Source organism: Dermacentor albipictus, chromosome 10, assembly GCF_038994185.2.
Source record: "Dermacentor albipictus isolate Rhodes 1998 colony chromosome 10, USDA_Dalb.pri_finalv2, whole genome shotgun sequence".
Lineage (NCBI taxonomy): Eukaryota > Metazoa > Arthropoda > Arachnida > Ixodida > Ixodidae > Dermacentor > Dermacentor albipictus.
The window spans coordinates 97,040,600-97,057,662 of NC_091830.1; the positions used below are offsets into that span (position 1 = coordinate 97,040,600).

At 46.9% G+C, this 17,063-nt stretch overlaps 1 protein-coding gene across 5 annotated transcripts in view; it reads right to left on the bottom strand.

Moving 5' to 3' along the window:
- LOC135897286 (probable cytochrome P450 12a5, mitochondrial) overlaps positions 1-17,063 on the bottom strand; it is a 169,632-nt gene that overhangs the window by 19,080 nt on the left and 133,489 nt on the right. For all 5 annotated transcript variants that reach the window (XM_070526740.1, XM_070526742.1, XM_070526741.1 and 2 more), the window contains one exon: positions 2,851-3,052. In XM_070526740.1, the coding sequence (XP_070382841.1) occupies positions 2,851-3,052 (202 nt within the window). The remainder of the gene's footprint in view (positions 1-2,850; positions 3,053-17,063) is intronic.

Here is a 17,063-nt window from a genome sequence, read left to right on the forward strand (position 1 = left end):
TCTACCACTGAGACCGATCTGCACGTCGAGGAGGAGGCATTCTTGTCGCAATTTCTAACGATGTTTCATCATTTGATAGCTATGGTGTTGGGCTGCTGAGCACGACGTCGCGGGATCGAATCCCGGCCATGGCGGCCGCACTTCGATGGGGCGAAATGCGAAAACACCCGTGTACTTAAATTTAGGTGCACGGTAAAGATCCCCAGGTGGTCGAAATTTCCGGAGTCCTCCATTACAGCGTGCCTCATAATCAGAAAGTGGTTTTGTCACGAAAAACCCCATAATTTAATTTTAATTTTAAATCATTTCATACAAATAGTAGCACTGAACTTGAAACCATGTAGGATCGCCTAAGTCTCACTCACATAAAGACAATTCTCGGCATTTGCTACTGCTCCCCCTTGTCATCTGCGTGTTCGCTGAAGAGTTATGCATTGCTATTAATCTATTTTTTTGCATTTTTCCACAACACCGTCACGTTTACTCGGCGATTTTAATCTTCCTAATCTAATGCAAAATAGACATCCACTCACCATAAAGCTTTTTTTAGTGCTCAGGCTAAAGATTTGTGGGACTTGCCTTCCCTGTTTTCGTTTTCCTAACTTGTGCCTGAGCGTACCAGAACATCAACCGACACCGCAAACACGCTTGTTTTAGCTCTAACTAATCGTCCGAATCTAGCTTCCTGTCAATAATTACTTTGTTTACCGCTTAACAAAGTAATAATGGATCCGCACCAACTAACCTGCCAACCAGTTGCGCTGAACTAGCTTCCTGTATAACATGCTTACCTGACATCAGTGATCATTCCTTACTAACATTTGGTATGAATATCTGCTATCATAGACGGACAAAAGTTAAGAAAGGTATACACCATTACAAGAAAGGCAACTTTAAAGCCATGAACAATGGACTATCGTCATTTATTCGAACTTTTTGGTTGATTTCGATAACCGTTTGGTCCACTCAATTGGGATATAATTATTGACCTCGTATGCATAATAACTGAAAAGTACATTCCTAATCGCTTTGCCATTTCTAATGCGTAAAGGCGTTGGTACAATTCTTATATAAAGCGCCTAACAGAAAAAACGTATTTATCGCTTAGCTAAATGATCTGCGAGTAAAACAAGTTGGGAACCCTATAACGCTGCTTATAACTTAACTGCACTAACAATCTTAAGACAATTATTTATTGCATACATTGCATAACATGCTTAAAACGTGTGCGAATGTTTTGGCGCGTCATTAACCCGTCTTTCGATAGCTCTATCACCTTGAAAGGTGTGTGAGATGACGTCATTCCATGTGACGCTTGTGCAACTGTTCTTAATGAATGAGTTGCAAATGATTTTTTTCCGTTTCATTGAACATTCATCTACCACACACAGGGCGCTACATCAATCTTATCATGCAACCCATAACTCTTCATTCCTCTGGTGTAGTTGAGCTCATCAATAATCTGCCTTTACACTCAGCTCTCGATTAAGATAGTATTAATAGCAAACTTAAAAACCACTAAAGCATTCCGTTCCGTAATGTTTGCGAATATTTTCCAACACTTTTACTCTGCCATTTGGAAAGTAGGGAAGGTGGTTCTGTTGCATAAGTATGCTACAAAAGCTCACCCCTGAACTACCGCCCGCTTTCACTTACCAGCACCCGCTGCAAACTTCTTGAATAAGTAATATATAGAAATCTTGGTAGCTTTCCTGATTCAAACTCATTTTGCACCTCACCTCAACATCCTTTGCGCAAAACATTCTGTTGTGATACTATGTACCCATAGATTTCACTGTATTTCAGATCGGGCTTCCTGTGCTGACTATATTTTTAGACTTGCAAAGCGTTCGATAAGGTTTGCCACAAACTGCTGCTATTTAAGCTGAGTCTTTTAAACCTTGACAGTTACCTGCTGAAATGAATTGAGTGTTTTCTAACGTAGGTTAGTAATTTACCACTCGAAGAATTATGATTTATCATTGACTGAGGTTCACTGTGGTGTGGCTCCGGGATCAGTACTAAGGCCCTACTTTTCCTCATTTATATTAATGACCTACCTTCGGCCCTGACGTCTCACATTCACTTGCTTGTTGACGATCGCGTGATATATAGTGAAATTATTGCTAATGACTGCACTAAGGCTCTTAAGTCTGACGAACTATGTGATTGATTGGTGTAATACTTGGCTAATGGAAGCTAAATTAATAAATCCAATCTTATGCGTGTGCACAGCAACACCAGTGCCCTTCCTACTTACTATCTGAATAAAATTCCTTCTAGAACCCGTTAACTTGTATAAATATTTGCGAGTTCATATAATTGCAAATATAACCTGGAACCTTCATACTGAGTAAATAAGTCACAGTCAGTGATTTTAGCCATCCGTTTAAGCCCGTGCATCCTGAGACTGAAACCACACCCTGAAGACATCAAAACTATTAATCTTAGCTACTTCTTTGGTTAAATGTAACGCATTGTAACTACGCGAAATTTTGTCTTACGAATGTTTACACACATTGTATTCTTGTACTTTGTGACTAATCACAGCTAAAAGTGTTTACTTAGGAGTCTTTTTTATCATATTGACTTATTCTTCAAGTTATTCCTGTTTTCTTGTATTATTTCAGCTACCCCCCTCTACCATGCCATGGGGCCTTCACAATAGCATAAACATAGAACTCACTCACTTAAGATTTCTCTTGCTGCCCTATTCATTTCTTTATACTAAGAGAGACGTGATTGCTCTTGTTTTGAATGTCATAGTGCAGGAATACCACTACTAGTGAACAACTTTCTTCTAGCTACAAATGTAAATAACAAGCACAAGAAGTACACGAAAACAGATACCTAATGGCTTCGTGCCCGCGGCGACGGAACTGTCTCCACATGGGCGTCGGAAAGAAGAGGTAATAAGGAAAACTTGTAGTCAGCGTATTCAGTATGCAAAACAAGTCTTCCTTAATGTTGAACATGTTTGCTGCCGTCGAATGGGCGTCGAGGTTAGGTTCCAACACTCCGAGTCTCTCGTCAACAGTCAAAAGCATCGTAGCTGCAACAAAAGAGAACAAAGAAATGTAGGTATCGTTGTATCCCTCATTATTAGGAACTCACAGAATTGTGCACCAACCGTTAGTATGAGCCAGTAGCCGGAGGCTTCCAGAAAGCTACCCCCACTAATAAAAGAGTACACTTGAGGGCGCATATAAAGGGCTCCGAATATATGTCGGTAGTTCTTCGTTTTCATTGAGCATACATAGACAACATGACCACTAACTGAAGTGGCCTAATAAATGGGCACACACACACACTATATATATATATATATATATATATATATATATATATATATATATATATATATATATATATATATGTGTGTGTGTGTGTGTGTGTGTGTGTGTGTGTGTGTGTGTATATATAGGGAGCCCGAACTGTGTAGTTCATCGTCGCCTTCATCACTACAAACCCATCCTTATAATCATCATCATCGTTGCGTCTCGTTGATACTGACTGAGCGGCTCGCGCTGTTGGGTTACAATACCAGACGTCGCCTGAGAAGTGGTGAGGCATGCGTTGATTCCTACGTCCTTGTGCTCTACCGGTCACTCCTGGAGTTCAGCTCTGGTTGCAGCTTGTGCTCGCCATCAACAGTCATCGCAGTAACGGACGCTTCAACGTTTGCACCCATCCCGACTCAAACAGCTGGGAGTACTTGGTCCGTCAATGCGTAGCACCATGACCCTCAGCTTTTTTGTGGTCTTCAGGGCGAAGACGTGAAAGACTGGCTCGACCATTAGGACATGGCGAGCGCTTCTAATCATTCGGATGAGGCACATAAGCTCCGCAATGTTCCTTTCTACCTTAGCGAGGTCGCTGAAACGTGGTTCTTCAACTACGAACACGACTTTCCTGATTGATGAACATTTACTGAGCAACTGCGTCAGATAATCGGCACGTGTGCTTTGGCGCTCCAATGCAGCCAAACAGAAGCTCGATACCCCCATTCAAGGAGCCGGCGAATCTTACACCTCCTACATTGACGATCTACTGGCCCTTTGCGGTCGCTGTCAGAATGGCAAGTGACACGGGTGCCATATCCGCCATATTCAGAAGGGCATCAGCTCCGTTACTTTTAGAGCTGTTCTCGTTCAAAGCCTTATCACAGTTCCTTATATTTTCACGGCCACCCCAACACCTAGGGACACTCTCCTCCTTTCTTTTTCCACGCGCCTCCTGGGAAGTTCGTCTTGTAGACCATGATGAATTGCAAGCGCTCATCCGCAATCTTTTGAGTGAGGAGCTCCACGGCCATGTTCCGTCAACAAATTCATTGCATCTCTGCGCATTCCTCCTCATTTAGGCCATACTATAAAAGAAAAGTCGCGTCCTTGACAAGTGTCCCAGGAACGCCATCCTCTGCGTCTGTTTGTGCGCCTTCTTACGCAGAGATTGTGAGGCAGTCTCCGTTACCAGTACCATCTGCTACTCCTGACGTTGTCTGCGACCACCTGACCTTGGTGACAGCATCGACCCATGCACAATCCTGCTACCCTACCTGGCGTTCTGCCTGCCCACTACAAGTATGTCTCTACTGCAGCATTCCTGGTCATATATCCCGCTTCTACCGCCGGCACCAGTGAGCTAAACGTAGTGGTTATTCCGCCTACCATAGAGATTGTGTCCCCAGATCCGCCAAGTCACATGAACGAGCTGGTTTTTTGCCAAGTCACATGAACGACCTGGTTTTTCTGCTTATGAGAGAGACTATGATCCCAGATTCGACGCCTACATTCCGGAACCCTATACAACCTTGTCCCATCACTCACCCTCACCTCCGCTGTCCCAAGGAATGGCGCAGTCTTCTCGCTCACCCCGTCGTCGCTTTCCGCCACTGATCAGCCGTACTTAACTCCCCTCCGTCTTGCCGTATATTCTCTCGCCAGCCATTCGGGAAACTACAAGCTGCAGTTTTTCGAGGAAAAACTACTTGTTCGGAGACTGCTAGAATTACTCCTGGTCTTCCGGCAGATTTACTCGCTGTTTGTGCGGAAGGTGTGTCCGTCGACGCGCTTATAGACACTGGTGCCGCCCTCTTTGCTATTCGTCGCGATCTATGTTTCCGTCTCCGCAAAGCGCCAACACCGTACCTTGGTCGCATCGTATGTGGCGCCAATGGCAGTCCGATTTATCCTGCTGGATGGTGTGCCACTCGCGTCCTCTTTGACGGAATTCGTCATCATAACCAGCTTGCTGTGCTTTTGTCGTGCCCTCAACCGATACCCATAGGCTGGAATTTATAGTCTGCTGAGTGGGGTGTCATTTTCTGCAGGCAACCCCTTCTAAATATTACGGACAACGAGCTCTTAGTTGCTCCTGATTCTTCGCCACCCCACCTTGTCACACAGGCAGATTTTGCCCTTCCACCCGGCCATGCACGTATTCGTACCGTTTCATCAAGAGAGAATATAGACGGCGACGCAGTCCTTTCCCCTTATCAACGCTGCATTTTTCGGAAAATCGCCATCGCCGCTTGTCTACAAGCGCCTACAACCCGATACCAGATCCACTTCTGCTGACGGAGGGGTCCATTGTGGCCATACTCATTGATGACGCCCCAGTGTGTCTCGTTACTGCTTCACCTGCTTCGTTCGCCCCATAGTGTACGCCCACGGTAGGTTTGCTCTCAGGGCCACTTTTAGTTCAAATCTCTCCTCAACTCAGACTGATGTCTCGCTCGCCATCATAAGGAAACACCAAACTTGTTTTGACGTTTGTTCGCGTGGCTTGGGTCAAGCCACGCTGGCTGCTCATCGTATCGAGACAGACGGATCCCGCATAATTCGTCGCCACCCTTACCGTGTATCGGCTTCTGAGCGCAAGGCTACCGAAGACCAAGTGAACGACATGATCACGTGGAACGTTATACGGCCTTCCGCAAGCCCTGCGTCTTCTCCAGTCATCCTAGTTAAAAAAAGGTCGTTTAGAGGACTACACAAAATTAGGTTGAAGAATGTCTATCCTATGCCTCGTATTGACGATGTTTTAGATACCTAACAAGGTGGCGAATACTATCGAGGTTCGTCTTGCACTCTGGTTATTGGCAATTGCGATGCATGAGTCCGACAAAGTGAACACTGCGTTTGCAACACTTGTTGAGCTTTCAAATTCAACGTGAGGCCCCTTCGAGTGCTCAATGCGCCAACCACATTTAAACAAATAATTGATGCCGTACTGCACGGCCTAAACATTACGACCTGTCTGGGTTACCTGTACGACATTGTCCTCTTTTTGTCCAGCCTCTGCCAGCACCTGGAACGTTTAACGACGTGCTCACGCTTCGAGCCAAGGGCGTACTCCAGCTCAGTACTCAGAAGTGTCGATTTGCGAGCTGCTGCATCAAAGTAATAGGTCACGTCCTCAGCAAGCCCAACATTCAGCCCGATCCTGACAAAGTGGCTGCAGCACTGCATTTCCAAAAACCAACCACACCTAAAGACCTTCGCAGATTTCTCGGATTAGCATCGTACTTCAAGCCCTTTGTGCACGACTTCACTAATATCGCAGCACCTCTTCACAAACTTCTCACCACGACCACACCCTTTACCTGAATGGATGACTGTGAAGCCGCCTTTCGGGCCCTTCAGCGATGTCTGACATCTGAACTAGAGCTACTTCACTTTTCTCCCGCAGCCGCTACTATCCTATACACTGATGTAAGCGGGAATGACATTGGCGCTCTCCTGCTTCAGTGGAACTACGCGTCTAACTAGGTAGTCGTGGCCTACGTGAACCGTACTCTTTCTCCTGCTGAGCGAACTTGTACTATCGCTGCAGAAGAATACCTTGCGATTGCATGGTCCTTGAAAAAGTTTGTTTAGCCCCTATTTACGTGGCTCCCATTTCACAGTTCTGACTGATCATGATGCTTTTGGTTAGTTACTCTCTGTAAAAAATTTGTCTGGACGCCTTGGCCGTCGGGTGCTGCGTCTACAGGAGCACGACTACACTGTAAAATATAAGTCTGGCAGGCAACAGCAAGACGCTGATGCTTTGTCTCACTGCCCGGTGTCGCCAAATGCCCATTTTCATCTTCCATTTGTTGGGCACGCCCCCCCTCCCCCCTAGCCGATCGAGACGATGGATATTAGCGCAATACAGTTTGTGACCACGGTAGACATTCTTTCATCAGGGGTACTCGACTCCCTCCAACGTCCGCATACATACTACCGAATCCTTATCCACAGGCTCACTGGCTCATGTCGTCCTCCCAACAGCCACTTAAGACGACAACTTTTACTTTTTAAACTACATGGTGGATAATTATTTCGGCACGTTTCTTACCCTACCGGTCACTAATGTGTCCGCGCCCTCCATTGCTTACTTGGACTAGAAGATTTACATGCGTTTGACGATGACGCCACCACTGGCCACTCGGGATTTCACAAAACATACGACCTCCTTAAAACTCGCTGTTTTTGGCCAGGCCGGTCCACTAGCTTTGCGAAGTACGTCGGTTCGTGAGCGTCATGGGAACACCGAACACATTCCATCTCTTTCCCGCCAGCATTTACAACCATTGCCTTGCCCGTCCTTCCCGTTCGAATCCGTGAGGGTAGACTAAAAGGGACCCCTTCTGCTTAGACTCGCAGGCCACCGCTGGATTGCCACTGCCGTGGACCGTTTCACTCGCTACTCTGAGACGAGCTTTTCCTTCTGGTGCTGCCTGTGAAGTCACTGAGTTTTCCTTGCATCCCAATATCTTGCGCCACGGTGCACCACATGTTCTTCTTAGAGACTGTAGCAAGTCACTTCCTTCTCATGTCGTTGCTGAAGTCCTGCAGGCTCCTGACATCACCCAGAAAACTACATCAGTGTATCACACCCAAACCAATGGTCTGACCGAGCGTTTCCCTCAAACTATGCCCGACATGAATCCTAGGTGTGTTAAACGCGACCATAAAAACTGGGACACTATACTCCTTTTCGGCAAGTTTGATTATACCACAGCAGTTCAACGAACAACAAACTACAGCCCCGTTTTCCGCGTGTACTGCCGTCGGCTCCCGTTGGATCACGGCGAAAAGGCCGGTGACGTGGCCGTGCGTCAGCCGGCGTAGCAACGGCCGTGTGCACACCACCCATGTATGACATGCTGCGCTCGAGGTCGTGTGCTATCATGTCTCTGTAAGACATAATAAAAAGAGCGGCAGAAAACGGTGCTCGTAAAAAATTACCGACGATTACGTTACTTCCTAATGCGAAATTTGAGCGCAGCAAATAAGCTGTTTCACCTTTTCGATAGATTGAGGCAAAGAAATCGAGCAACACATGTATGCGCTATCACAGAATTTTTTTTTTATTTTTCACACGTATTCCTTTAACAAAGACTCCATTAACAGTTCTTGACAGTCATGAAGGAAGCTTTGTGGTCGGAGAAATAGACTGATATATGTTCGACTTGGTACACCAATGCTTGATTCTCAAAGACGAGATCTATACAAGTGCCTCGCGAGGTTGTCACAGCCGTGGGACGCGTTACGAGCGAGAGGAACGGGATGTTCTCCCGCATAAGTGTTAGGAAATTGCTGTTTGTCTTTATGTCAACATTAAAGTCCCCCACTACTAACATCGGTGTGGATCGATGGACGGTTAATGCGTGTTGCAGGAAGTGCACGACGTCTTTCGTGAGTGCGGTAGCGGACTCACGAAAGCGGTATCAGTCGGTCGCTGCTAGCGCTGGGGGGATGAAAGGGGGGCGGAGCTGGTTACGAAGCCGACGACAACGCGAAACCCAGGAACGGACGCCAAAGAGCCATTTGTGTAGCCAGCCCTCCTCCACAGTCTCTCCTCCTCCCTTCCATCATCCTCCCTCGCCCGGAGAGCCGACAGCGCGCATGCGCGGCGGCGGAGCAGCGGCGCATGCGCGGCGGCGGAGCGCGCCGGCGGAGGCGAGCTGGTTACGAGGCCGACGAGAACGCCGACAACGCCGACGCCGACGACGACGACGACGCCGACGACGCCGACGACGACGCGAAACCCAGGAACGGACGCCAAAGAGCTGCGCTCTAAAAAATAACAAAGAAATACTAAAAAGGAGCAAATCTCTAAATAAAGAAAGGAATGAAAGACAGGGTAAAATCCACTAAACAGTCAAATCAAGCGTTCTTGCCGATAGCTTGAAATTTAGCTTAGCAATAATGCTCTGAAGCTCCTTTTGAAAAGTTTATGCAATTGGTTGCAATGTCTTGAACCTGTGGGTAAGGTATGAATCTCTGTATTTTTTTCTCGTTCAGAACGGAAATTTGACTGTAAGAATAGAGTTTAAGTTCATTAATGTTATAACCTGGTTGATTGAAATGCCCGGCAACGCCTTTTGGAAGCTTTCTAGCTATGTCCACGGATGTCGGTTTAATATGACGTTCATTCATTGTCCCGTTTCACAGATATATTATTTCTTAGAGCAGGAACATCGAAGCATATAAATCACATCCGAACATGTGCAAGTAAAGCTAATTTTCTCTTCGTGTGTATAACTGCGGTGCTTTTAGTTTTAATGACACATTGAAGGTTACTGCTGGTTTTCCATCTGGGGCGATAACATACGTTTATTACGTGGGAATGATGTTGGCTGACATTTGCGTGCACTAATATGTCTTTAAAATTTTTGGTGTGGCGATACGTTATCTTTGGTACATCCCGGAAGGCCTTTCTCACACGCCCATTTGTTTATAGTATTAGGTGGTGTTTTCGTAGGGTGTTTATGTTTGGGAGAGAATTAGTATATTTTTGTATAAAGACTGGTGGTCTGACAGATCATTGTGAAGACTTTTCCTTAGCTTTTTCCGACTGTGTCTCTTATCTTCATACGTCATCATAAGCTCTGTAGAGAGCAACTCGTGGATAGTTTCTTTCTGCTAAGGTTGTTTTAAGGTCATTAAAGAGGGGGATATAATCGTTATTTTCGCTGCAGTTTCTTATTCGTTTCACTTGTCCGACAAAAATTCCTTGCTTGCAGTGTCGAGGGTGATGACTCTTGTAGTCTAAACATTGCTGGCTATACCCCCTCTATCCTTTTTTTTTGCTGTTGTTGGCGGCTAGTTTGCGGGACTCAAGGAAAGGGCGAGATTCGTCGTCGCTTGTGCTATCCGTAGTGCGTGGTAGTCATTTTTCTTTCGTTCGGGCAAAACTCCGAAACGAAACATCTTCAGGTGGTGTCATTTGCGCTTTACTTTCTTATCAAGGCCTGCACCGATATCTCTGTGTGTGTCTGTCTGCTTATTACTGTGGCTACCTGTTTGGCCTAAGGCGTCGCGGGTGGTCGTGGGCTTCCTATAAGCGGGGTTTGTTCACGTGGTGATCACCCGCGACACTGCAAACAAGCAATTTCGGTCGCACAAGCGAAATGGACAAGAAGTATCTGCAGTGAAGACAACGTTTATATCCACCACGCAAATGACCTCAAGACAATGCTAGCTTACAGCCAAATTTCCGTTTTGAACGAGAGAGCAAACATAGAGGATCATACCTTAACCATAACTTCAAGGCATTGCAACCACTAGGCATAAACGTTTCAAAGGGATCTTTAGAATCTATTGGCTATGCTAAATTTCAAGCTATTGGCCGCAACACTTAATATCGTTGCTTAGTGGTTTTTAACTGAAACGCTTTACTGGTCGCGAACTTGCGATTTCGCCGTGGCGGTGCTGTGAGGAGGCACATCACGTCACAACGCACGCGTCCCAGCGGATATTTCTCTCTCTCTCGCTCGCTCCCTAGTCACAACTGCACCTGCGCCACTAGTAGCACCGAGCGAGAGGTGTTCCGCCGCTGCGCAGCGCCGCGCTTTTCTACTTCCGCCTTTTCGTATGACGTCACACCCCATTCGTCGTCATTGCGCTCGCCTCGGCTCACTTCACCACATGCGTCGCCTGCCTGATAAAATGTCGGAGGATTGAAAAGTAGAGCTCGCGTGCGCTGAAACCACAGTTGAGGCGGGGGTATGGACGGCGACAATTCTAATAAGCAAGAGGAGGCCTGGAATGGACATCGGAACGAGATGAAGAGGAATCGAATCACCCAGGAAACAGACGAGCAGCGCGCCTAACGACTGGCTAAACGCCGCAACATAGCTAGAGAACCAGACTAACGTGGACTTGCAATCAAGATTAAACAAGCCTAACCATACTATGCCTTAGCTTTCGCTTCGTATTTCCCTACCTTATTTTTATTGAAAGGCTTATTCCATTTCAGTAATTTTCTATCACGAGCACAATTTTCTGCCGCTCCTTTTGCGAACACGGTAGCCCACAACTCCACCGAAACGGGTGACACGCGGCCGTGTCACTAGTCTTGAGCACAGCACTCCTTCATTCTCAATTCTGCAACGTCACCGCCTACACATCTTCACTCACTGCTGCACCCACCCGTATTACCACTCCTCCCCTTTAGAAGAACCACACTTATATATATTATGCTGAGGAAAGCGTTGAGCACCTTGAAAAGACAAGTCTACTTGTCGAAACGTTGGCTCTCGCTTTTACTTTGTTCTTGTTGTGCCTCTCGCCCTCGTGTTATGTTCTTCCCTTCCTTCCTTCCTATATATATATATATATATATATATATATATATATATATATATATATATATATATTGCCGTGCAGCCCGATCTTACTGCGGTGCTCTATGTCCACCATATCCTTTTGTCTTAAGCTGCGCTGCAGCGACGACAGTGATGGGTAAGTAATGTGCGCCAGTGTGGCTGTGTGTTCGTTACACCAGGGACATATCCTGCTTGTGTATACCTTTGGAATGATTGCGTGCAGTTTCGATTTGTGCGGGTATGTGTTCGTTTGAAGGCGCCGCTAGTCCCTGGCTAGTTGGCTGCTTAAGTTGGAATCAGCAGGAGTCCACCTCTGTCTGGTCCGGTGCCAGTCCTCCAAAATCTGCCTGCTAGTGATGGTTTGTTTATGGTGATCTGAAGAAGGTCCCGAGCAGGGTTCTGCGGCTCGGCGAGCGAGTCCTCGAGCTACGCACGTCGCCTCGTCGTTGCCCTCCAAGCCCGTGTGGCCTGGGCACCAGGCCATGGCATGGTCCTCAATGAATCAGGGGCCCGGGATATCAGTGACGAACCTGGGAACTGTCCCTCTGAGCTATAACCGACAGGTGGTTTGTGAATCCGTTATGATGTATGCGGGGTGACCCCTAAGTTTTGCTTCTCTTATTGCTTGGGCTATGGCTGCTGCCTCCGCGGTGGCGCTTGTTCTGGTCAGTATAGACGCACAGGACACTACCTTGTTTTGACTGGTTGCTGCCATTGCGTATGCCTGTTTTCTGGTACCTTTTGGTGGTGCAGAGTAAAGGCTAATTGGCTAAAGGTCCGGAGTAATAAGTATAAGGATCGTTCGTTCTCTGGAGGAGTTTTCGTGCGCCAAGCTTTCATGCTGGACATGGTCTCGACTCTAAAAGTGACTTTATAGTCTCACATAGCGTTGACGCGCGTGCACGCTCGGCACGGCGACGCAACGCCCTCGAAAATGTGGCACTATATCGTCCGACGCGAAGAGTGGCCGAGGCATCTGGCGTTTCGACGGCGTTGCCCGGCTGCAGCCGGTGCGAGATGCGACATGCTGCATTCGGCGCCGGCTTCGTCACCCAGAATCACCGCGTCCGCGTCTCGCCGCTGCTGTCGGCGCGACCCCTCCACATTGCAGCGAGCTCACATTTTCTTATCTTGGAACTCTTAGTTTTGCCTAAAATGCGCATGTGTCTAGTCGCTGCGGCACGGCGCACATGATGGATTATAGAAGGGTTGGTTTTGGCGCCACCGTAACCTGATGAACCTGGCGTCGCCAACCTCCGCTGAAGATGGCTGACGCACACGATGCGTCAGGCTATAATTTGGGCTTAGCCGACAGTTCTATTGCTCCTTTCGCCCACTCCGTGTTCCTTGAGCAAATCAAGAATTGGCAGTGGCTTAGCTCGGCTATGCCAGGACAAACCTAGCGAAAGCTGAGCCATAGCATGGCTAGCCTTAGTTAACCTTGATTGCAAGTCCAGGTTATTCTGCTCGTCTAGGTATGTTGCGGCGTTTAGCCAGCCGTTCGGCGCGCTGTTCGCCTGTTTCGTGGGCGTTTTGTTTCTCTTCATCTCGTTCCGATGTCGATTCCAGGCTTCCTCCAGCTTATCAGAATTGTCGCCGTCCACACTGCCGCCTGAACTGTGGTTACGACGCACGCGAGCACACTTTTACAATCCTCGGACATGTTATCGCTCATGCGAGGCAGCTGGCGAAGCGAGCGGAGGCGAGCGCAACGACAAGGAACGCGATGTGACGTCATATAAAATGGCGGCGGCGGAAAGCGCGGCGCTGCGCAGCGGCAGAACCTATAGAGTTTCTAGAGGGACACACTAGAGGGAAATACCTAGAGGGAAATCTGACGCCACCGTCTATGAAAGTTTCTTAAGGCGCGCCGTGCCGTCATCGGAATGACGGTATATGTGTCTACAAGGCTTGTGTTGTTAGAGGCTTCGTCTAAAATGTGGACATGGCTACACAACTAACCCTTTCTTAAAGTAAAATCTTCATAAAATGTTTCCAGTCAGGTAAATCGCATCTTTACCCACCTACAATGCATGACCAAGGGAAGAAAAGCAAGAACAGACCCGAAACTGTTTTAAAGCGAGCGCAAAGCTTGCCGTCTGTCCTCCAAATTTAGCGGCCCGCTAAAGCTTGTTACGTTCCCTATGTTATAACAAACTCTCATAGCTAAACAAAACAAGTTTTTGTCTAATAATAAAGCTAAAACAGCTTTTTATGTGCAGCTTTAATAGAAAGTGAATGGTCGTGACAGAGGGAACGGTCCTTAGGTGGGTCTCCGAGAACCATGCCAATCTGAAGTCACAATATTCCGGCAACACCATGCATACCACAGTGCCACAGCGCCAGATTTTCCTCTAGGTAATATAGTCAGAAACTCTATGGCGGAACCCCTGTGGCTCGGTGCAACTAGTGGCGCATGCGTAGTAGTGACTAGGGAGCGAGAGAGAGAGAGATATCCGCGACCAGGCGTGCGTTGTGACGTCATGTGCCTCCTCGGAGCACCGCCACGGAGAAATCGCAAGTTCGCATCCAGTAAAGCTTTCGCTTTTCAAGAAATTCGCAGTTATGCCGGGAAGGCGATTCATTCATTCATGCAAATTAGCAGATAGCTGTGCGAAGTCAGGAGAACGGTTTTATCGGCGGTATAAACTTGTAAACATTCGCTTACTAACAAAATTAACAACAATAGAATGCATAAGTGTGACTGAAGCAGCACGTAGAAAGCAACACTCAACCGGAGACAGCACTGTCTTTGTGTGTCTGCTTATTTCTACGTCCTTGTTCAGTCGCGGTTAGATATTTTATTAAGGTTTCGAACCAACTAGGCCTTCAACGTTTATAACTAAATTAACCAGCACGATGTCACGCGCGCACAGGTAAACATGAACACTGATTGCTTGATCACAGCAGAAACGGTCTGTGAAAACGCTGGAGTTAGGAATCGTGGCAGCAGCAGTGAACCAACTGACCTCCGTGCATCTGTCCCTTCAACACATACATCATCATCATCATCATCATCATCATCATCATCATCATCATCATCATCATCAGCCTGGTCAAGCCCACTGCAGGGCAAAGGCCTCTCCCATACTTCTCACACAACCCCGGTCATGTACTAATTGTGGCCATGTCGTCCCTGCAAACTTCTTAATCTCATCCGCTCACCTAACTTTCTGCCGCCCCCTGCTATGCTTCCCTTCCCTTGAAATCCAGTCCGTAACCCTTAATGACCATCGGTTATCTTCCCTCCTCATTACATGTCCTGCCCATGTCCATTTCTTCTTCTTGATTTCAACTAAGATGTCATTAACTCGCATTTGTTCCCTCACCCAATCTGCTCTTTTCTTATCCCTTAACGTTACACCTATGATTCTTATTTCCATAGCTCGTTGCGTCATCCTCAATTTGAGTAGAACCTTTTTCGTAAGCCTCCAGGTTCCAGGCCTGCCGTAGTAGACGCCAAAGGCGTCGACTACAGCAGTTCGTAGCTGCAAAAGGCGTGAGCCTTTTGAATAATGTGGTCTATGAATACTATGGTTTATGAATAATAGGGTCTCTGCCACTTCAGATATGAGAGAGCGTGGAAAGCCCGCCTTTTGAAGTATGCCAATCTGAATGCTCAAGCTAGCCTTAACCTTGTGAGCACAGGACTTGGTCAAAGCAGACTCTAGGAATGGAGGCGATAACCCTCTTCACAGGTTGCGAATGTGTGGGGTGGGCTAGCAATTCTTTGCTCTGGGAAGATACAAAATGAAAGCAAGAAAGAAAACTAGATCCAAGCCAGCGGAAAGGCAAGCACAAGTGGTCCGCTATAGGCACAACGTGGCGCTCAGCCTGAAAAAAGTTGCAGTCAGGTACGAAGTGCCTGTTGCTTTCTGAGCCCCATGAAAACTGGGTGGATTATGCGCGCGCATCGGAAGGAAGCAGCAGCTCCAGTGCGATAAGATTCATGGTGAGCCCTTTGTGGACTGTGCCATTGGGGTTGTTTATGAAATCCCACTGAAATCTGGGTGGGTCTATATGGGCCAAACGGGCCGGTGTATCAACGACACAGCATGCGAGCACCATCAATCGTTAGAAAAGGCAACTGGGTCAAATTCGCCCTTCACTGCAATGAGTGCAATTGTAAGCCGGTGTTTGTTCATATCAGGATCCTGGGCAGAAGTCGTGATAAGCTGGCACGTGATGTACCGGAGGCCTTTCTTTTCGGTAAAATATGGGAAGAATGTTGCAGTGACTCGTCGGTTACACTACGACGAAAGGAAATTGAATTCTCGGAATCTTTTTTGCAACCATATTGACCTAATTGGAACTCGCGAAGTGCTACTTGATGTTCAGTTCTGCTTGATGTGTTTGACCATTTGGTTTTGTTAAGCACTATAAGTGTTTCTGGATGTTGTTTTACGGCTGTGTTGAACTGTTGGGTTTGTTTAATGGTTTTAGTAATTTCGACTCAGCTTTCGCTATGAGCGTGTGACTATGGTTTGCTACGATTATCGAACATCAGTATTGCCAACATTTTCATCACTGGACTTAGGTAAAAATTGAGATACCTTGGGCGATAGAAGGTGCACGAGGCCTTTGGAATTTATTGGCGGTTTCTTGACGGTCACTTGCGATAAGCCATTTCTGCGATGGTCATGTCACAGAGTGCCGTTTATAAATTAGAGCCCCGTTCTGTCGAATGAACCGTTAGTAGTCCAGCCTCTTTCCTGCCTTCTTATATGTTTCTTGTTCACCTCTTTCTTTGGCTGTTTTTTTCTTAAATGCAATGCACCAACTAGGGCAACAACCTGTTTCGTTGTAATGTAATGAGGTGTCGACATCTTGTCAAACATGACGTAACCAGTTGCATATGTGAGTTTTGGTTACATCAGATATTAACGCCGGATTTCTCGCTTCATAATATGATTATAATGATTTCGAATTTATAACGAGTGCCCCCCTCAACCCTTGTACTCTTGATTTCCTCAGCTTCTCTGGACATCCACATTCGCGGGATTGGCAGGACCATTTTTTTGGGGTGTGTGGACTATCAATGACTAAAAAGGTAAACCATAAGGATGGTTGTCCTCTTCGCCATATCTACGGTCCACAGAACTGCTCAAAGGTGTTAAATTCTTTTCGTTCTTAAGCTGAGGATTCGCTTATTCGAAAGTTCCGATGGCTCAGGCAGATCGTGCGAAAACGGTCAACTCGTCAAGCTTGGCTTCTGTTAAATTACCGAGGCGCCTTTTGGCACGTGTAACGTGACTGCCACATTTAAAACCGCCTCCGGGGCCTCAAATTGCAGGCCTGGCTTTGTTATTTTTTCATCTTTTCGCCGGACTTCTAACCTGATCCGACTCGAATGCGCCTTCATTAGGCTCGCCGTTGCTGGACCCTAGTTCACCTTAAGGAAGCGTCGCTTCGCCGACAGACAGCTAGTCATCTCTTCTAGAGTTTCTAGAGGTGGTTTGCT